Source organism: Colobus angolensis, unplaced genomic scaffold (genome assembly GCF_000951035.1).
Source record: "Colobus angolensis palliatus isolate OR3802 unplaced genomic scaffold, Cang.pa_1.0 Scaffold2, whole genome shotgun sequence".
NCBI lineage: Eukaryota > Metazoa > Chordata > Mammalia > Primates > Cercopithecidae > Colobus > Colobus angolensis.
In genome coordinates, this window is record NW_012115154.1 from 18,102,290 (window position 1) to 18,123,082 (window position 20,793).

At 56.9% G+C, this 20,793-nt stretch overlaps 1 protein-coding gene across 2 annotated transcripts; it reads left to right on the forward strand.

The window, feature by feature from the left end:
• KRBA1 (KRAB-A domain containing 1) lies at positions 1-19,144 on the forward strand. Of its 2 annotated transcripts, none has more exons than XM_011941433.1 (17): positions 1-112; positions 4,162-4,301; positions 4,638-4,757; positions 5,447-5,602; positions 5,996-6,151; positions 7,022-7,153; positions 7,386-7,559; positions 8,337-8,492; positions 9,247-9,444; positions 9,897-10,070; positions 10,469-10,642; positions 13,068-13,220; positions 13,752-13,934; positions 14,710-14,904; positions 14,992-15,132; positions 16,230-16,334; positions 17,777-19,144. In XM_011941433.1, exons 2-17 carry the CDS (start codon positions 4,268-4,270, stop codon positions 18,616-18,618), a joined length of 3,093 nt encoding a protein of 1,030 aa, XP_011796823.1. In that variant the 5' UTR covers positions 1-112; positions 4,162-4,267; the 3' UTR covers positions 18,619-19,144. The 2 variants fall into 2 exon arrangements, with proteins under 2 accessions (XP_011796823.1, XP_011796822.1); XM_011941432.1 differs by having other exon boundaries at positions 7-112; positions 4,175-4,301.
• The last annotated feature ends 1,649 nt before the right edge of the window (positions 19,145-20,793 follow it).

The window sequence follows — 20,793 nt, forward strand, 5'->3', positions numbered from 1 at the left end:
CTCTCCGCCCCCGGGTACCCACGGCCCAGTCCCCACCTGGGGAAACCCCCTTGTCGTGGCTTCTTTCATTACAAGTTATTCTGGTAGAGTGGGCATGAAGGCCTCGGAGGGAGTGAGTAAATCTCATACTTCTATTCTTGGTGGAATCCTGGATCCCGGGGGCTGGGGACGTGGAAATGGGGAGAAACAGAAGATAGAGCAAACCCCAAGTTTTGTCCTGGGAAGCCTCCAGGGAAGGCGTTTAGATCGGAGAACTGGAGGGAGAGCCCCAGGCTGTGACAGCCTGGGCACCGTTTGGGCTAGGTTTTGTGTGGGCTGTGACGATGCCAGGAAACTCTGGTGCTGGTACCAGCGAGGCATCAGGTATCTGGTACTGATACCAGCAACTGCTGCCTGTCCTTCTGGATGGGCACCTGGAGCCAGTTCTGCAACTGTGGTGGCTCCTGAGCTTTGGCCAGTCTGAGGCAGCCTGGATGGGGGGCAGCGAGTGACTAGGCAGAGCAGAGACAGTGCCAGGCCCTTGGTATCATTAGTGCCCCCAAGCATTTGGGGAGAAGGGAGAGGCCAGGCAAATTGGATATTGTTGGGCAGGGACAGTCAAGTGTCCTTTTCAGGTCTGGATGCACAGTTAAGTAGCCCAGGGACACCCTCGCTCAGACATGCCCGTGGCCCCATCCTAGGGCCTCCTCATACCACAGTTTCCGGTTCTGTAAAGTGAGGAGTTCGGGCTGACCTTTCAGATCTGATGTTCGGGGAGGGGAATATCCTCACACCGTGTAGCTTCATGGAGAAGGTGGCCAGGGGTGACCTTGGGGAGTGGTAGGTCACAGTCAGGTGGAGAGGAGCAGGGAGGGTTCCCAGAAGCCCAGGGGAATGTGAGCACAGCCTCCAGGTTGAGAGGCCCTGGGGCAGGGTCTGATCTGGGAGCCGGAGCCTGAAGCCCACTGGGAGAGCAGGTCTAGGCTGGGAAGGACCGTGAGAGAGGGGCAGGTCCAGCAGGCACTGAAGCTGCAGTTTTTGTGCTGGGCTAGTGACACTGTGGAAGGGTGTGTTAGGAGGACCGGTGTGCAGCCGTGAGCTAGGAAGCTGCCCGTTACAACAGTCCTGGGTCAGGCCAGAAAGCTTTTCTCCAGTGGTTGGGGGAAGGAGGTGAAGTGGGGCGCAAGGAGGAAGGCTGGTGGTGTGTGGGTAGAGCCAGCCAGTGGTGGCCTTCCTCCTCCCGAAGATGAGTGTTGTGGTCCAGGTGTTTGCACACTCACACTTGCTCACTCCCTCACACACAAAACCCTCACTCTTCCTTTGCTTTTTCTGGGCAGAGGGAGGCCACTGGCGGAAGTGCTTACCCTGGCCACAGTCAGTTCCTATTCGCATTTTGTAAGAATTTTGTCACAAAACAGTTTGTCTTGAGGCTGAGATGGTGAGAGGCCTGGAAAGCATCTCTTACAGATTCCTGGAAGAGCTGGGATATATTTAGCCTGGAGCAAGAGAGGCACCGGTGGTCAGGAGCAGTGTGTGGAAGAGCTCAGCTGGCGGGCTCAGACCTGCAAGCGGGCGTTAGGCAGACAGGCCTGGCTGCAGTATTACTAATCATAGCTCTTAATATTAATAGTCCCTGCATTTGTTTCAGGCACTATTCCTATATTTGTTTTGTCTTCACAATGTCTCTATGAGGTAGGTTGTTATGATCCCAGTATTATAGATGAGTTCGCTTAGGCCCAAATGGGTTATGTTTGGCTGAGGTCTCTTAACTAATACGAAACAAGGCAGGGATTGGAATTCTGGCAGCCTGGCTACTGAGGCTAAGCCCCAGCCACCGTGCTCTGCCTGGTCTCTGGGTCCAGAACCTCTTAACTTCCACATCAGGTCAGTGGTGGTACCAGTGGAACCAACACAGTTGGTATCATGTTCTTACTTAGAGCTCAGACCTGTCTTGCCAGCTCTGTGTTGAGCCACCAGAATGTCATGTGGGAGCCCTCTGCCTGGCATGAACCAAAATTCCAGACTCCTAGAAAGAAAGCAGGGGTGTGGCACACACCACATTGTTTGTTCAATCTAGGCACCTTGAGCCACCTCCATCGTTTAGGGAATGGTGGGAAGCCTCCTGACACCTAAATGCCTGGAAGCCAGCCCGGGGCCCTCCTGGCAAGCAGGCCTTCCTAAGGACAGCAGTCTAGGGCTGCTCTGCGCGCTCTTCTGCATAGACCCTGATGTTGGCTACATTTTCTCCGTTCCAAGATGCTAGGAAGAAATGTAAATAACTCTTTGAGAGAAGTTTTGGAGGGTGTCTGAGACTGTTCCTGAGAGGGAGTGACCATACCTGGGCCAGAGCCACAGAGGCTCAGGGAGAGTCTGCACATTGAGGCAGGAGACAAAGGCTATGGCGTCTCACTGCCCATGGGCCTCTGGGCCTCTGGGCCTCAGGCAGGCAGTCACTTGAGGGGCTGCCCCTTGCCAGGGTTGTAGATGCAGCCTGGCCAGAGAGGAGCGCTGGCTGGCAGGTGTGACTGTATGGGACAAGTTAACAGCTTGTTCAGGGAGAACAGGCAGAGAGCCCGGCACTGAGTGCACATCAAGGCTGCGAGTTAGCAGCAGGGACGGTTTTTTGTTGTTGTTTTTTTTGAAACAGGCACTGGAGTACACTGTTGTGACCTTGGCTCACTGCAAATTCTGCCTCCCAGGTTCTAGCAGTTCTCCTGCCTCAGCCTCCCAAGTAGCTGTGATTACAGACACCTACCACCATGCCCAGCTAATTTTTGTATTTTATTAGAGATAGGGTTTCACCATGTTGGCCAGGCTGGTCTTGAACTCCTGACCTCAGGCGATCCACCTGCCTGGGCCTCCCAAAGTGCTGGGATTACAGGCGTGAGCCATCACCCCCGGCCTGGGACGGTTTGTAGAATCACTGACTTGGGTGGGTGCGGTGGCTCACGCCTGTAATCCCAGCACTTTGGGAGACCAATTTGGGATGATCACTTGAGCCCAGGAGTTCAAGACTAGCCTGGGCAAGATAGTAAGATCCTGTCTTTATTAATTAATTAAAATAGCTGTGCTGAGCAGATGAAACAAGCAGTGAATTGTCTTTGCTTTATTAGGAGCGTTTTCGTTTTCTTTAATAATTCATTCTTAGGAATAAATAGTTTAACATTCATTTCTCAACAGGAATGACTCTTCCCATGATTTACCTTCTGTTTGCTTAATTTGCACAGTTAATTTTTGCCATAATTTTAAATTCAAGCCTATTGATGCTGGTCATTTTCTAGTGTCTGATGGCCACTTTAAAGTCCACTGAAGGACCTTTTTTTTTTTTTTGAGATGGAGTCTTGCTGTATTGCCCAGACTGGAGTGCAATGGTGCGATCTCGGCTCACTGCAGCCTCCTCCCGGGTTCACGTGATTCTCCTGTCTTAGCCTCCCAAGTAGCTGGGATTACAGGTGTGAGCCACCGTGCCCAGCCGAAGGACCGTTTTTAAAGAAACGTAGACAAAAATGTTCCTGTTACTTTAAAAAGCCACAGGGTAGGAGGAGATGAGTACAGAGAATAGGAGATAGGAGTATGGAGTGTAGAGGAGCCTGGTGACCCAAAGCTTCCAAGGGCGACCCCAGGTTTCTTCTGAGCACCTCTCTAAACCCAGCACACAAACTAGGTGGACAACAGAAATGTATTCTCTTACAGCCCTGCAGGCATGAAGCCCTACATCACAGTGTGGGCAGGGCCACACTCCCTGAAGGCTCTGTGGCTTCTGGTGGCTCTGAGCACTCCTTGGCTTGTGGCTGCATTACTCTAGTCTCTGCCTGTCTTCACACAACCTTCTTCTTCCTGTGTGTCTGTCTTTGTGTCTCTTCTGATAAGGACACAAGTCATACTGGACTAAGGGACCCCCCTACTTAGGATCATGACCTCATCTTAAGTAATTCCATCCACAGGGACCCTGTTTCTAAATAAGGTCCTACTTATAGGCGTGGGGGTTAGGACTTCAGCGTGTCTCTGCAGAGACACAGCTCGCCCCCAGCGCTGTCTCCTAAGGGGATTCCTACATGTCAGACCCTGCCCCCGGCTCTGGCTATTATCCTGGAGTGTGCACCTGGAGGCCTAGGTGGGGTCACCGAGTGCAGGGACAGCTAGGCTGGCCCCTCTGGGATGGAACAGCTAACCCCCCTGGAGACTGTGCCTGCAGGTGTCCATCACCTTCAAGGACTTGGCAGTGCGGTTCTCGGAGGAGGAGTGGCGGCTCCTGGAGGAGGGGCAGAGGGAGTTCTACCGAGACGTGATGCGGGAGAACTACGAGACGCTGGTCTCCGTGGGTAAGGACAGGAGGCAGCAGCATGTGCAGCAGGAGCCTGGTGGGCGGTGGAAGGGAGACTGGACTCCCTGGGACCTGGCAGCCTTAGTCTTTCCACCTGTGCAATGAACACGGGGATCATTCACGCTGCTGCTGTTCTATTTCCCAGGACCGGGTTCTAGGTACAATTCGGTGGGGGTATGCGGTAGCCTCTGAGGTTCCAGCCACTCTGTGGTTCTTTGAGTTTAAGTGGTCATGTGAACGTGCACAGACGTGCAGGGGCCTGGGGTGCTACCCAACTGTGTGCAAAGCAGAGGCCACTCCATTCCCAGGGCCACAGTTCCCTCTTCTTTCCCAGGGACAGCTGAGCTGCTCCCCCTCTCTGCTTTCCTGTCACCCTCAGAGCCTGGAGGAGCTGTCGTGGGAGGGAGCCACGCTGATGAGGGGCAGGAGCCTGCTGGTGGCAGAGGTCCCCAGTGTAAGTTATCTGTCAGACTTTGGGCGTCTCCTCCCACTCATAGATCGTCAGCCCCGGGCAATGTGTCACCTCAGCCTGCTCAGTCCAGCCGCTCACCTCCCTGGCTCCCCTACTGCAACCTCCCAAACTTTCACCTCTCATCCCTCTGGGCTGGAAGCCTATTATGCAGAGAAGCACTCAGGAAGCCTGGGGTCACCCTGGAGAGTACCTTCTGCCTCAGGCCTCCCACCTGCCACCACCCTGAAGCCTTATCACAGCCACCCCTGCAGAACCTGCCCCAGCTCCCAAAAGTCCTGCCACAAGGCTTACATCCCAAGACCTCAGATGGTGGACGTGCTCCACCGGCCGACTGGGCAAGGCCAGGCATTTAGGGAGTGCCGGAAAGGCAGAGGGCCCAGATGGTGGGAGAAGTGCGGCAGCAGCCCGCTTGGGCATTCTGCTGGGAGGGAGGGAGATTAATGAGTAATGCAGAACAGAAGAGCCCTGTTACCCAGGCCCTGCCCCCATGCCCTGGCTTTCCCTTGGCCAGAGCGCCTGGCCTGAGCCCAAGTCCTCTATATCTCATGGGACATGGTGTCTCCTCTGGCTGCTTCTCCTGTGGCTGGGAGGATTATGTGAGATGCTGGGTGTGAAAATGCGCATAGGTGTGAGTGCTGAGCAGCCGCAGGGTCACTGTGGCCTCTCTGCAGGGGGACAGCCCCGGCACAGCCTGCACCTCACCGCCTTGGTGCAGCTGGTGAAGGAGATCCCAGAGTTCTTGTTTGGGGAAGTCAAGGGCGCTATGGACAGCCCCGAGAGCGAGAGCCGGGGAGCCAGCCTGGATGGAGAGAGAGTGAGCCCCGAGGGTAAGTCAGACAGCGGGGCCAGTGCATGCAGCCTCCTCTGCACTCCCCATGATGAAGCGCAAGTCCACGGCACTGTACTGCATGTGGGCTCCCAGGCACAGGCGGGGAGGCAGAGTCATCCGCTGTTCCTCATGGCTAGGCTCTGTGCCGCCCTCTGAGCGCGTGGCCATAGCTGGCGAGAGGGCAGCTCGGACTTTCGCATGGTAGTTTCTGTGTGGCTTTGTCACCCTCCACCCACTGGGGCCCCATCAGAGCCCAGTGATGACAACGCATAGCTGGCTGACATCCTGGTCATTGTTAGCAGCACATGGGAAGGAGAAGACCCAGAATGTGACAGTGTGACAATGTTAGGGGCATCTTACCAGCTGTTATCTTTTCCCTCTTTCCCGACAGCAGCTGTGGCAAGAGAGCCTTGCCCTCTCCGAGGCCTGCTCAGCTGTCTTCCAGATGGCCCTGCCGGCCAGCCCCGCCTGGCTGCCACGCCCACCGACAGCTTGTGCTCCAGTGGCCCAACTGGTGACGGGGTCCAGGGAAGTCCTCTCCCCATCAGTGAGTCTGACACAGCAGGGACAGGGAGAACCAGCATTTCAAGAGCCCTGACCATGGCGTCAGGAGACCTGGACCCTGTGCCCTCTTCATTTTTTTCTAGGACTCAGTTCCCTTGTTGCTCTGTTCTCTTGTTGACAAAGTACCCCAGGGAGCAGGACCACATATTGAGCCTCTGGTGTAAACACCAAAGAGGAGGCGTGATGCTCAGCCCCTGGGGAGCCTCTCCTCCCGCCCCAATCACTGAGCACTTTGAACACAGAAAGCCTCTGGCAGTTTCTAACATGCAGGCCCACGGCCGGCAACATTCACCTACCTGTGTGCACTGGAGACCATCTCATCACAGCAACCCCAACTGCAGAACAGGGCAAGGCGAGCTCCTAGGACTTCTCTGGGGTCTCCTTTTATTTTTAAAACTTATTACAAATTTTGCATTTGTCTGTTTTTATAAAAAATAATTCAAATTTATATGGAATAAAATTGGCATTCCCAAAAAACATACCCCATTTAGCTGTGGTTTCATCTGGTGTTCAGGGGGTGTCAGGCACACTTGCTCTGGGTTTCTGTGTGCCCTGGTTTGAGAAGCGTGAGTGAGTGTGAGATTGTGGTCTACATGTCGAGACTGCCGGCATCACTTGCTGAGCCAAATTTGGTGGCTGGGCTCACGGGGAAGGGCCTAGGGGTGTTCACAGTGAACCAACAATCTTGTTGTTTACAGTTAAACCAGAAAGAAATGGTGAAAGCCCTCAGCCCTCCTGGAACAGGGACTTGGGTAGCTGGAGAAGGCTGTCCTCTTCGGGGACCAGATCTGGGGTGATTTTCCAGAGTCTGGAGCTAGGGCTAGAAAGGCCCTCTTGTGTTCTCCTGCAACAGAAACTGGCGACAAACCATGGCCTACAAGGAAAGAAGGCCCAGGAGCCCCGGGCGGGGGGCCCAGCCCTCCCACCCTTAGCCCCAGCAGGAGGAAGAGCCACAGAGAACAGGAGAGAGGGACCTCGGAGGCCGGTGAGAGGCAGACTTTCCTCAGTGGGGTGGTGATGGGCAAGTGTGTTTAGTTCACACAAGGAGGTCATGCTGCTCCCCAGCCTGGGCCCGGTGGCAGCTGCACGAGGCAGGCCTTGTCTGTGTTCTCACAGGCGGGAATCTCAGCTGCCCGGAGACCTGAGTGCCTGCTGAAGCACTCCCGGGTGCCCCATCAGGACTGCACTGACCCCGGCCCACCTTGTGTGTGTTACAGGAATTTCTCCTGGGAACAGCCCCTTGCAAGGCCTCATCAACTGTCTGAAGGAAATCCTCGTGCCTGGGCCCCAGCACCCCGAGACATCCCCAAGCTTCCTGCCGCCTCTCCCCAGCTTGGGCACATCCAGGCTAACCAGAGCAGACCTGGGGTCTGGGAGCCCGCCCTGGGCAGGTGAGTCTTGAGGCCTCAGGCTGAGGTCTCTAAAGCTTGGTTTGCATTTCAACAGCGATTCCTCCTGCTCCAAACTGTCTCCCTTAGGGATCGTTACCTGCTCGGCCACTGCTGTGTTGCCATTGTCACCTTTCTGGAGCCAGGTAGCTCTCTTAAGGACAGCATTTGGTCAGCTGGGAAAAGGAAACTTGGAAGCAGGCTTTGCCCTGGTTTCCTCATGTCCCTTCCTCCTCCCGACCCGGGACCCGAGGGGAAGAGCTGCAGAGCTCGTATGTCGCTTTGCATTGGCGCCAGGCGTGATGCATGGGGTGGGCTTGGGCTCTGGACGGCATGGTGGAGGGGCCAGCGCACGGGCCGTGGAGTCAGACCCTGAGAGGCTCCTGACGCCTCGAGCCTAGGCTCTTCCCACTCACAGGGCCGCAGTGAGCTTAGCTGCAGTAATGTACTTACTGTACAGCTCCATTTTCCTCAAATGTAAGTTTTGTTCGGGACCCACAGAGCTGTCTCGAACAGTGACCCCGACAGCCCACTTCCTTCAATTTGTCCTCGGAGTGATGCCACATGTCTGCCTGCAGGGCGACTTCCATGCCTTCCCTCTCTGCCCTGTCCAGTTATGGCAGGTGTGTGAACCCAGGCACCGGGAAGACTCAATGAGCCCCTGAAGGATCCTCATCTTCAGAGTTGGCCCCACGCCCTTCTAACTTATCCCGTTTGTTGTTTGTCATGAAGGCTGAGGACACTGGGCTCCAGGTGAAAACATGTTCCTTTTTCCTATAGTGAAGACCGAGGCAGCTTCAGGGGATTGTCCCCTCCAGGGTCTGCTAAACTGTCTGAAGGAGCTCCCCGAGGCCCAGGACAGGCATCCCAGTCCCTCGGGAGTGGGGAACCCACGGCTACAGGAGAATCCAGGGGCCTGGAAAAGGGGTTCTGGAGGTAAATTCTTCTCACTGGGCTGGGAGGCCCCCAACGTCCTCTGTTACCCTGCCCCAGGCAGGGCTATAGGTGGCCCCCAGCATAAACACTCAGGCGCCCACGGTGGCCTGTCGGGGAGAGGAGCCAGATGCGGGAGATCCCCGCTGTGTAAAAGGAGCGAGCTGCGTGGGAGGGGCTCGGTCAGCACTTGATAATCCTCAGGCTGGCTCCCAGAGGAGGAGCTGGACATTCCGAAAGGAAAGTGGGGAGGGAGCGAGATCAAGAAATAGAGGATGGAGCTCTAGCCCAGCACACACGCAGCTCCTCACTGTGATTTGGGGTCCTGTGTGTTTGGGTCAGGTTGGTATAACTGAGATTTGGGATTTCTGCCGTGTGTGAGGGCTGGGAACCCCAAATCCTAATTATACCCACCCAGCCCACACATGGGTTCACGTTTCCGTGCATGTCACCTCAGCTGTTAGCTTCTCAGAACAAAGCCCTGAGCAGCTGGGTTGAGTCAGGTGTGCTGGCCAGGGAGGGCCAACTTCATGCCTGGTAGAAACCTTGGGGGCACCCCAAGGGGCCATGGTCGGGGAGGAGGCATGGGACTCAAGTCTCTCTGCTGGTGATTGACAAGTGACAGCGTTCTGATCCGGTGACTGCCGTGGAGGCACACGGGCTCTGGAAGCCCCTCCTAACCCTATAAAGACTTCAAGGGATGCTCAGGGTGAGTCCAGGCCTGAATCTTGGGCTTCCCACTGGCCTCCTCCCGCAGGGCCTGGATACCTCCTGACCCCTCCTCCCCGTCCTGGTCTTGGAGCTGGCAGCCTGCTCTCTGTGAAGATGGAGAACAGCTGGGTCCAGAGCCCCCCAGGACCCGCATCCTGTCAGCCTGGCAGGCAGCCCCTCAGTCCCTCAGCCACTGGAGACACCAGAGGGGTTCCCCAACCCAGCTGGGGCCCTGAGGCTCAAGGTGAGGCCTGGGGTTGGCTGCTCCGGTGGTTTTCCCCATGGGCTTGTCAGTCCCTAGCAAGGTTCCACCAACCCCAGGGAAGCAGCTCTCAGCAGGGAGCCGTCCCCTGGCCTTTCTTCCCAAGCAGTGAATCCCTTCATCCACGGCCTCCTCAGCCCAAGCCCCTGCTGCCTCGGGGCCTTTGTTTTGCAGTGATTCCTGGCCCCGAAAGCTGCCCCTGCTGACGCGTGGTCCTCCTCACTTCCCTCCTGTCTTCATGCCTTCCAGGGGCGGGGTAGAGGGCAAGAGTAGATCAGTCCCCCACAGAAGGGTTTCTTGCCTGGCAGGTCCCAGAGCCTGGTGCAGGACTCATCAACCTTGCAGAAAGCACGTCGGGTGGAGCCAGCCAGGGGTCTGATGGGCAAAGCTGGGATGTGTGGGAGATGGTGACAGGGTGCTCTCTCCTGTTCCAGCTGCCAGTGCCTCAAGCTCCCCGCTGGAAGCCCTGGAAGCCTGTCTGAAGGGCATTCCCCCAAGTGGGTCATCACCTTCCCAGCTGCCAGCCACTTCTTGTTCCCAGAACCCCCAGCCAGGAGACTCTGGTCCTCAGAGGCCTGAACTGCAGCCCCACAGATCACACAGTGAAGGTAGATTGTGGCCATGGGTGCGGGGTGGCGTGTCCCTGGGCACAGCAGTGGAGGCAGATGCTGAGGACTGTCGGGTCATTATGTTCCCCAGCCTCCTGAGGTGCAGGCCCACTCCCCCAGGCTGCCTTTCATACTCACCCCCAGACAGCTGCCTGCATGTGGTGAAAGCCAGTGCAGATCTTCCTGCCCTACTTCCTTCTCTCAGAACTCTCTCCAGTCACGAGACTCACTGTGGGGTTTCTGTGGGTCACGCGCTATGGGAGTTTAATCTGTGCCACAGGGAAACTGTAGTGGGAGATACTTTGGGGCAGGGTCTTCTGGTGCCCGTGCACCCCATGGCCCAGGGGTCTCCTCTCCAGTGAGCCTCCTGGTGACCACAACTGTGCTGTTCCCTACAGAAGCGACCAGAGAGCCTGTTCTGCCTCTGAGCCTGCAGGGCTGTGTGAGAGATGGCCGCACCCGGCCCCCAGCCCCCCGAGGAACCCCCACCAGCTTCTCCTCATCCAGCAGCACTGACTGGGACCTGGATTTTGGGAGCCCTGTGGGGAGCCAGGGGCAGCAGCCTGGAAAAGGTGAGCTGGGCCAGCCCGAGGCTGGGGTTCATCCTGGGAGAGGACTTCAGGCCCCTTGCCCAGTCCCTGTGGCTTGACTGGGTCACACTCCCGTGCCAGTGCTGGGAGCAGAGCCAGGGATACTGAGGCAGGAGCAGATGCAGGGCTTATCTTTGGTGGGTTGTTTGGAGCCTACCCAACAACCGAAATGGAGGGGGCTCCGTTTTAGTGACTTGTCTCAGAAGGGACAGGACAATGTCTAAGATTCCTTTTAAAATCTTTTTGGGCTGGGCACAGTGGCTCACGCCTGTACTCCCAGCAATTTGGGAGGCTGAGGCAGGAAGATCAGTTGAGGCCAGGAGTTTGAGACCAGCCTGGGCAACATAATAAGACACCGTCTATACAGAAATTTTTTTTTTTTTTTTTTTGAGACGGAGTCTCTTGTTGCCTAGGCTGCAGTGCAATGGCGCAATCTCAGCTCACTGCAAGCTCCGCCTCCCAGGTTCAAGTGATTCTCCTGCCTCAGCCTCCCGAGTAGCTGGGATTATAGGTGCCCACCACCACTCCCAGCTAATTTTTGTATTTTTAGTGGAGAAGAAGTTTCACCATGTTGGCCAGGCTGGTGTCAAACTCCTGACCTCAGGTAATACGCCTGCCTCAACCTCCCAAAGGACTGGGATTACGGGCATGAGCCACCGCACCCAGCCTGTACAGAAGACTTAAAAAGTTATCGGGGTGGAGTGGCACCAGTAGTCTGTAGTCCAGTTACTCAGGAGGCTGAGGCAGGAGATCACTTGAGCCCCAGCGTTTGAGGCTGCAGTGAGCTCTGATCACACCACTGCAATCCAGCGTGGGGGACAGAGTGAGACCGCCATCGCAAAAATAAATAAATAAATAGAAATAAAAATTTCCTTTTTGCATTGCGTTCCTTACCCTAGCCACAAAGAATTGCCTGTAATATCAAACTGACCCCCAACTCAGGAAAACACACAGAGAGGTTCGTGTCAGAAGCGCCTGGGAGTGCGCTTGGTGACCTGTGCGTGCCCCGGGCACTCCAGTCGAGTCGCTCCTGCAGACTGGAGGATCTTGCAGGACTCCGGCATCTCCTCTTGGCCTTTTTATTTCCCCCACCCGGTTAATCCGAGTCCTCTTGGTCTGTGTTGTCCTGCCGACACCAGTCCCTCCGTCCCCACCTGTGTCCTGACTGCCAACATATTTACTGAACAGGCCTCTCGCAGCAGCCACAGCTCTGGTCAGGCCTGTGGGGCCTGCCAGTGTCCACAGCAGCCTGAATTCCCAAGCCCCACTAGGGGTTAGCCCCTTGGGTGTGGGCCTTTTCCCGCAAAATGCAACTGACTTCATAGGTAATATGATCACATAGCTTTGTTCAAAAGCTATAAAAGGTTATGTGGGAAAAATGAAGTCTTCGGCGCTCCAGCCCCTGCTGCCACTGCTGTGAGTTCATTCCCCTCCTCTTCCTCACACAGAGGGCAGCATCTATACATGCCCCCTCCAGGCTGCCTTTGTCATCAGCATTTGTCTTTGACCCCTTTCTATACTTTTCATATTCCTTGGCCACCAGCACCAGTTTCTTCTTTGGGACAGCAGCGTGGTATTCGGTAGCATGCTTCATGTGTCCTGCCTGGGTGGACTTTGTTTACTAAGTAACCCAAACTGCAGGATATTTCACACTGCCTTTCAGAAGCTTCCAGCCAACTCCCGGCTCCCTCTGTTGCCCCAGAACTCAGCGAATGTGCTGTGGAGAAAATGCACGTGGAGGTCCTCTGGTTTCCACCCTGCCCTTCCAGCCCGTGGACATTCAGAAGTGCTGTGGGATGCCCTCCCGCCCCTGTGCCTCGGCCCAGGATCATCAGCAAACGCTCAGGAAGGAGAGCGGCAGCACTGTCCGCTTTATTAGGAAGGGCTCTCCTCGCTCTAGAGTTTCAGTCCATCTAGTTCCTGTTACTGGCACGGCTGTCACTGGAAACAGGATGTGACTTTCCTAGTTGAAGCTGCATGCATGTGGGCCTGCCGTGGCCCAGAGGCGAGGGGGCCTGTGTTGTTCCCCTCTGTGAGTGGTGAAGGAAGTCTTAGCACATTCCATCTGTGGGGCCATCCCCTGATCCCCTGTGCTGGGGACACAGGATGTCGTCCCTCACAGTAGTGCCAGCTGGGTGTGCTGAGGAGGATTAGAACCCACACCTGTGGCCAGTGCCCTCATGACAGCCACAGGCCAGGCTTCTGTGTGGGTGGCCAGGACAGGACAGGCTTCTTCTTCAGCAGCCAAAGCAGGGCCGCTGCAGAGCCAGGACTGACACGTCCAGTGCTCTGTGCCCAGCACTCCTGTGACCCTGCTTCCCTGGACACAGCGGAAGAGGGGAGGCTTCTGCGGTTTGCAGAGATAGAGCTACAGCCCCCATCATCTGTGAATGTTTGATCTTCACAGGAAGCCCGCCAGGAAGCTCCCCACTGCAGGGTCTGGAGAACTGTCTCAAGGAGATACCTGTGCCTGTGCTGCGGTCTGCCTGGCCCTGCTCCTCAGCAGCAGACAGGGGACTGAGGAGAGTGGAGCCCAGGAACTGGACAGCAGACAAGGAAGGTAATAGCGGCTGCCAGGGCCCTGGGTGTAGACAGGGCTGCTCGCAGGATGCCCTGGGCGCTGCACCTGTGGGCTCATATCTGCTCCTGAGCCAACATGGTGCTCTGGAAACAGGCCTGGGCAGAGCCTTGTTGGAGGCTGGAAAGCCAGATAGTCTGTTCAGCACACACGTGCGGACCTGCTGGCATCTGAGCGACGGGAACACCTTAGTGCCGTTGTCTGTGGCTCCACTGCCCTGGCTGGAGCTGGCTCCTTGTGGCCAGGTGGCCTTGTCCCGGCCGTGCCGGCCCCATGTGCCTTGGTGTCTGGGCACCAGTTTCTGAGCCCAGGGTTCCACGCAGCTGGGTCTGGGAATAGAGAGGTTCTGGAGGGTTCAGGCGCTCCCCGGAACATGGCAGATGGGTGTTTCCCACACCTGACGCTGGTGTGCCCGAGAGCCCAGCAGTGGCAGAGACCGTTCCCTCTCCCTTCTGCTGTGGCAGCATGAGGCCCCGTGGGGCTGACAGGTCTTCTGTTTTCTCATTAAAACAGGACTGAGGGCCGAGGCCTGGGAGTCAGCCCGTCTTGGGCACGGTAGGGGAGAAGTGCCCACCCGGAGCCTCCGTCTGGTCAGCCCACAGGTGTTCACCTCCAGCTGCGTCCCCGCCTGCCACCAGCGGGGGCTCAAAGACCCTGGGGCCACCAGGCCAGGAGTGTGGAGGTGGCTCCCAGAGGGTGAGCTGGCACCTGCCCTCGGTACTGACAACCATGCTCTAGTTAAAGTGTTTGACAAGGAAATAGATTTCCCCTCTCTGTCCCTCTGTTCCTTTCCCATCTCTCATCCTTTGCCCAGAGGACAGAAGCTGGTGCCAAACAGAAACTGAGGTTCGCTGAACAAGAAGATAAAGTGTCACAAAGTGCTGACAAGGAGCGGGGTCGGGAAGATCGTTGTTGGTGTCCATCCATTGGGTTTCTCCTGTGGAGAAGCTTCTTGGGGGGCTCCCGCTGTCTACTGCTGCTGCTTGGTTTAACTTCCAGCAGAATTCCTTCCTCGATCTGCCACAGGGCCTGGTGGGACACCTTTGCTGAATAAATGCAGTTTTGCTGACTTTCCCATCAGGCGAGGATGGGCCCTAACTGAGCCCCAGCCTTGGGCTGCTGGCCCCTGTGAGATACCGGGGTGCAGGAATGGTACCTGCCTGGTGGGAGAGGCTGCCTGGCCTGTGAGACCTAAGCCTGGCTAGAACCAGACTGCTAATGACTTCCAAGGACTGGAGTTTTCCAGAAAGTTCCCCAGCAGACTTTCCAAAGCTGCTGGGGTCCTGGCCAGGCTCTGGCTTCACTTTTGTCCTCTTTCTCTGGCAAGAGAGGCAGCCATTTAGGGTCCCCTAGAACTCACGGTGAGTGTGGGCTGAGCTGAAAGGGGACCAGTTCTGTGTGCCCAGACACTAAGGCAGAGGCCTGGCTCTCTTCAGGCTGATGACAGAGCACTCTCTGGTCCCCTGCTCAGGGCCTGCCCCCAAGCCCTCCCCGCTGCACTGCCTGGAGAGCGCCCTGAGGGGGATCTTGCCTGTACGGCCCTTGCGCTTCGCCTGCGTGGCAGGCCCCAGCCCCAGCCCCAGCCCTGGCTCCAGCTCGAGCTTCAGCGGCTCTGAAGGAGAAGACCCGAGGCCAGAGCCCGAGCTCTGGAGGCCGCTCCTCCAGGGTGAGCCTCTTCGGAAAGGGAGGATAGTGGGGGGTGTGCTAGAGCGCCAGTCACCACTCTGATGCCAGCTTTGTTTGTGACATTAAGAGAGGGACCGCCTTCCCAGCTGTAAGCCTCCTGTCCCTCTGTCCCCATGTCCTGGTGGGACCCCTGCTGGAAGCAGTGGCAGCAGCCCTGGTGAAGACCCCAGGAGAACAGAGCCCAGGTACTGCAGCGGCCTTGGTGCAGGTGAGCCTCGGGTCTCCTGAGGGGGCGCCCATGCATCCCCCAGAGGGCCAGGAGTCCAGACTGGATCCTCTGAGTCCTGCCTGTCACTTTGCCTGGCTCTTGCCAGGGAGTCCTGTACATTGGCCGTGCTTTAGTTCCCTGTAAGGTGAGCTGTGTCCGAGAGGGAGGCCGGGGCTGCTGGGGGTGCTGGTGAGCAGCTGCAGGGAGGTCTAGGCCACCCACTTGAAGCCATGTACACGGTGTTTGCACTTGCTAATATACACGCGTGCATGGAGACAGATATGGATGTATTTATACGATAAGAGTGTATGCTTTTAAAACTTGGCATCAATAACAAAAGTCTCAAAAGTGAGATTTCCCCAGCTGGGGGGACTTCTTGGAGAGTGTCCCATTAGGAAAGCTAGAAATGCTGCCTGCTGCCCCAGGTCACCTTGCTTCTCAGTCTCACTGTGAGCCAGTGTTTGCTCCCAGCGGGAAAAGCAGATGGGACAGGAGACAGGTCCCAGTTGCCTGGGAGAAAAGAGAGTTTAGATAGTACTTGCTGGCCTGGCCCCCTCAGGAGTGCTGGAGGACGAGGAGAAGGAGGAGGAGGGAGAAGGAGTGGTAGAGGATGGGGAGAAGGAGGAAGAGGCCAGAAATGGTCAGTGGAGGGAGCTCTCCCCAGCTCCTGCTGCTGGCTCCATTTGCAGGCCCTGGCCCTGGTCTGTGTAGGCCCGGGCCGTACCACATTCCTCACTCCCCAGTGGGCCTAGCGGAAAATGGCAGAGTGGGCTGGGTATGGACCACAGGATGCCCCAACACGCCCTCGGAGGTCTCACCGGGGCACGACCCACAGATGAGAATCCTTTTTCCCAGCTGCCTTTCCAGCCACCACCTCCTGCCGGAGCCCCCTGCAGACCGGGCAGGAGCACCACACACACGCACCACAGCGGGCCCTTCCACCAGAATTCGCCTCCCTCATGGGCCAAGTGTCCATCTTCTATCTCATTTAGTCATTGTTTGAAAGTTGAGAGTTTGAGATTGTTTTAGGGTATGTCAGAATGGCTCTGGCCAAACGATCGTCTCCCTGCCTCAGGGTCTCTGTGCTTTTTCTACAGGTACAGCTGGGGATCCCTGCCCTGTTTCTCAGCTGGAGAAAAGGCCCAGGGTTAGTGAAGCATCCAGAGGCCTGGAGCTTGGACATGGAAGACCCAGAGCTGCAGGTGAACTGGTGGCTTCCCCCATTCCCTCTGCATAGGCCAGGACCCAGAGCCCCCGCTTGGGGAAAACAGCCGTCCAGGGTCACCCGTTTGGGTGATGGGTAGGAAAAGTCTCACCTGTAAGCCACTTCAGGTTGCATATTTCATTTCAGTGTTTTATTACAGAACCAGTTGGGATTTTCATAAAAGCAGACACACCTTTTAGAGGTGGAAATTGAGAAGTGAAGAATCAGTTTGGGGCTTGAGGGGACTTTAGAGAATAGGTGAGGAAACTGAGGCCAGGATGACCTGGCCACGGTCACTGTGAGAGGGTTGGCTCCGTGTCACACACCTGCCCCTGCGGACCCATGGTAGAGACATGAGGGGGCCTGGCATCCAGTGCCCTGGGTCACCTGGGGACAACCCCACACCAGGAACTTTCAATGTGGCCTGCGGCAGGTTCTCTTACTGGCTCAGGGTGTTGGCTTCTGTCCAGACGCCACCGCTTTGCTGAGAGCTCTGAGCTGCCTGGGGCCACCGAGCCTTGCCTGTCCTCTGTAGAAGTCCTGGCCGGGGTCTCCAGGCGAGATCCTTGTTGGTGAACTTGACCAAACAGCAGTTGGGTCCTTTAGCTACTCCAGTCTTCCCTTTTTCCTCGGTTTAAAGCCTTGGAGGTGCCGAAAAGAGAAGGGCAGAGCCACAGCTGGGGGCCCAGAGAAACAGGGAAGAAACCGGCTCTGCGCCCAGCCTGGGGCTGAACAGGTCAGGAATGGCGAGTGCCTGGCCAAGCCTTTCTTGTGGTTTGCCCAGGGTTGGGACCAGTTCCAAGGGAATTTAGGGTGAAGGATTAGGTGATCTTTTTTTTAAAAAAAAAAAAAAAAAAAAAGCTTATGACTCCTATGAATCTGTAACTTCTGAATAGGGAGAGTAAAGGCAGAAGTGGGTAGGAACCCTTGTGGTTTGCCTGTAACCAAGAGCACTGAGTTCTGGAGTGGCCCCACAGTCACCCCACAAAAAATGCGCAGAAGGCCCTTGGCTGGCCTGGCCCTCTTGGCCCATCTCCTGATGCTCCCATGGCCTTGGTCTCATGCTGTCCAAGGGGCTCTGGGCCCTTCTCACTGACTCCTAGGGCAGGGCTGCCATTTGGTCTCATTAACAACACAAAGACCCACCGATTGCTAGAAGGTGGGAAGACCTCAGTTTAGGAAAGCCTGGTTACCATGGAAACCCAAACCAACCTGTGGTTGATCCTGCCCATCAGTTTGGGGAACAGCTAGGAGATGTAGCCAGTTTTCATGCCATAACCATTGGTATCAACGTTTTCAGGCCTGACTCACCTTCCTTCCCTTATGGAAGCCAGGCCTTGGAGGAGGCAGGGTACTGAGTACCCTTGGTTCAGGGGACCTCTGGGGAAAGAAAGGTCCTTACAAACCAGGAACTCTGACCGGTCCTTGCTCTGGTTTTAGCCAAGACCCATGGGAGGCTGCTCCCCCAGGTCCCACCTGAGCCACCCCGTGAGTCTCCACCTCCGGAGCTGCCCCCTCAGGAAGCCGCGCCTCCCGTATTGCCAGCCTCCTCCCCGCAGCCGCCGTGCCACTGTGGGAAGCCCCTGCAGCAGGAGCTGCACAGCCTCGGTGCTGCCCTCGCCGAGAAGCTGGATCGGCTCGCCACGGCGCTGGCGGGCCTGGCTCAGGAAGTGGCCACCATGAGGAGCCAGGTGAATCGGCTGGGGAGGCGTCCCCAAGGCCCTGGGCCAATGGGCCAACCTTCCTGGATGTGGAGCCTCGCACGGGGACCTCGCTGGGCTCATGGCCCTGGTCACAGACACCTGCCCTACTGGAGGCAGAAGGGACCCACAAGGCCTAAACCAAAGATCCTGCGTGGCCAGGGAGAGGGGTGCAGGGCGAGTGACCCGCCAGGACTCTCCAGAGGGACCGCTCGCCGGGCACCTCCGCTGCCTCCAGATGCTCCCCCAGCAGAACCTCCTGGGCTCCACTGCAGCTCTTCCCAGCAGCTGCTGTCCTCCGCACCCAGCTGCCATGCTGCGCCGCCTGCGCACCCCCTCCTCGGACATACCGGGGGCCACCAGAGCCCCCTTCCCCCTTTAGTGTCTGCTGCCTTACCTCTGCAGGGAGCCTCTCCTCCTGCAGCCAGTGCAGATGCAGATGTGCCGACCTCGGGAGTGGCACCAGCAGGGATCCCAGACCGGCCTAAGGAGCCGAGCAGCCTGCTGGGAGGAGTGCAGAGGGCACTCCAGGAAGAACTGTGGGGCGGGGAGCACAGGGACCCGAGGTGGGGGGCGCATTGATGGCATTCCTCTTCTCCACATCTGCTCATTCTTGCCAAGGGTGCAGTGGTGGCGTGGAAGCCCTGTCCCCCAGCCCCAGGCCTCCCTCTCCCAGGGGATGCCATCTCTCTTAACTGTTGCTGGGAGCCTCACCCTTTGTCCCAGCTGGGCAGAGCCCCCAGGTGCTGTTTGCTCAGGAGGCTGCTGTGGGGGTGCCTTCCTCAGCCTCTGGCCCTCTTGGCTCAGATTCAATCAAACGTTGCTTCCCTCTCCTGTCTTTCCCACTGGAGCCGCCTAAGCTTGTAGGTGGGTGGTGCGCACAGGCTGTGTGTGCCCCACGTATGCAGGGAGTGCCCCACACAGACTGGCCAGGAGAGCGCCTCCTAACCACCAGCCATTCCTGATCTCAGGAGCCATGAAGGGCTGGGCTCTTGCCGCCTTGGAGTAAATACTGGCACAGATTTCATTGGAAGAGAACTCGGCCCCTTGGTCTAAGCTGGACTTACCTCTGTGGATTCTGAAATTAAAGAAGTCAGTTGCTAAGGAAGGCCCTGACCTGACCCCTGTAGAAGGGAGCTCCATGCGGGCCCATGTTGGGGCGGGGCTGGTTGTGCCACCAGCATGCTGCCTGGTCTCCCAGACATTCTTGAGAACATCCAAGAGTGTGCCAGGAAGGGTGGGGGAATTCCCACAGGACTCCCAGGGCACTCTGTGAGTCCCCCAGGGCTGCCACCCAGAGGACCCCTGACTCGGCAGCTTCAACAGCAGCATTTATTGTCTCTGTCCTAGAGGCCAGAAGTCTACAATCCAGGTGTCAGGGTCGGTTCCTCCTTCGGGCTGGGAGGGAGGATCTGGCCCAGGCCTCTCCCTTTGGCCTGTAGATGGCTGTCTTCCTGTTCAGATGGTGTTTTCTACACAGCCGTCTCCAAATTTCCCCTTCACATCAGGGCAGCAGTTGTATGGAATTATGACTCACCCTAATGAGTCCATTTTAACCTGATGACCTCTCTAAATACCCCGTCTCCAAGTGAGGTCACATTCGGAGGTACTGGAGGTTAGGCCTTCACCATACACATTTGGAGAGGGGCACGGTTCAGCCTGTAACACACTGAAGGAACTGGGCCAGTCTTCTTGGGTTTGTGTTGGGAAAAGGCATGACCAGGCATCGCTAGCCCACTTGTGTCCTGGTTATCGGAATGTGCCTGCTCCCAGCCCGCTCAGTTGGTGCTTGGCAGTGCGTTGGAACTGGCCTGCCTGTTGTTCCCTCGCGTCATCTTCCCAAGAGGCAGAATGCAACCTGTGTGCCCCCAAATCCCTTATTTGACTTGAGGCGGCTTCAGAACCTGTGTGTGCACCTGTTGCCTGGCAGGGTCAGCCTGGTGTGGGCTGGCACACTTGGCCCTGTCCTCAGGTCCCTGAGGAGCCTGGGACGACAGCACTATGGCCTGGGGCAATGCTGGCTGCCCACCGTGACTACAGGAGCAGTGCCTTGTGGCTGCAGCACCCAATATGCCCCTAAAGTCAGGGTCCCTGGGGACACACCCGGAGCCTAAGCGCCCCACAGCTGAGCAAGGGGCTTGGGAGCTGAAGCCCTTGCTCTTTGCCGCCCTGTGAAAGCAGCAGGGCAAGGACACCTGTCAGAGGGGATGGGAAGATGCTTTCTGGACTAGAGTGAGCCCCGAGGTGACTGTCTGGAAACAGATCCTAAGATCATGCAAGTAGGATGTTTATTGAAATACAGAGGCTCTTCACTCACAGCCATGCTTGCACAGAATTAGGAAGAGAAAGGCTCTAGGCTGCTCCCACCTGAGGAGCTCTCCTTGTGGTAATAAGCAGGGAGCAGTGCCGGCACATTTCAGAGCCACAGCAAGGGGTGGGACACAGTTTCAGAGCAGGGTTGAGAAGTGAAACCGCCCCTGCCCTGACTCTGACTGTGAGGAGAGGACTCTTGCCCACCCCTGCTGCAGCTGGCCCAGTCTCGTCCTGCCTCCCTGTCCTCCCATTATCCTTTCCCTTCTAAGCAGGGGTCACTGGGCTGTTGGCTCAATGGGAGGAGGGCCACCTTACACTTCCATGTGGCATGTTAAGGTGGTTTTGCTTTGCTGGCTTCAGAAACAGCCACCAGACAAACCCTAGTTGACAGGCACAAATGAACAAATGAGCATGGTGGCTGTAAGTGACTGTCACAGGCAGCCT

Bases quoted from the DNA above. Each gene is read 5' to 3' on its own strand.
- KRBA1 (XM_011941432.1), top strand. The intron at 10,643-13,067 runs GTGAGCTGGGCC...TGATCTTCACAG, and splicing joins GGGGCAGCAGCCTGGAAAAG to GAAGCCCGCCAGGAAGCTCC. The intron at 15,133-16,229 runs GTGAGCCTCGGG...CTTTTTCTACAG, and splicing joins CTGCAGCGGCCTTGGTGCAG to GTACAGCTGGGGATCCCTGC.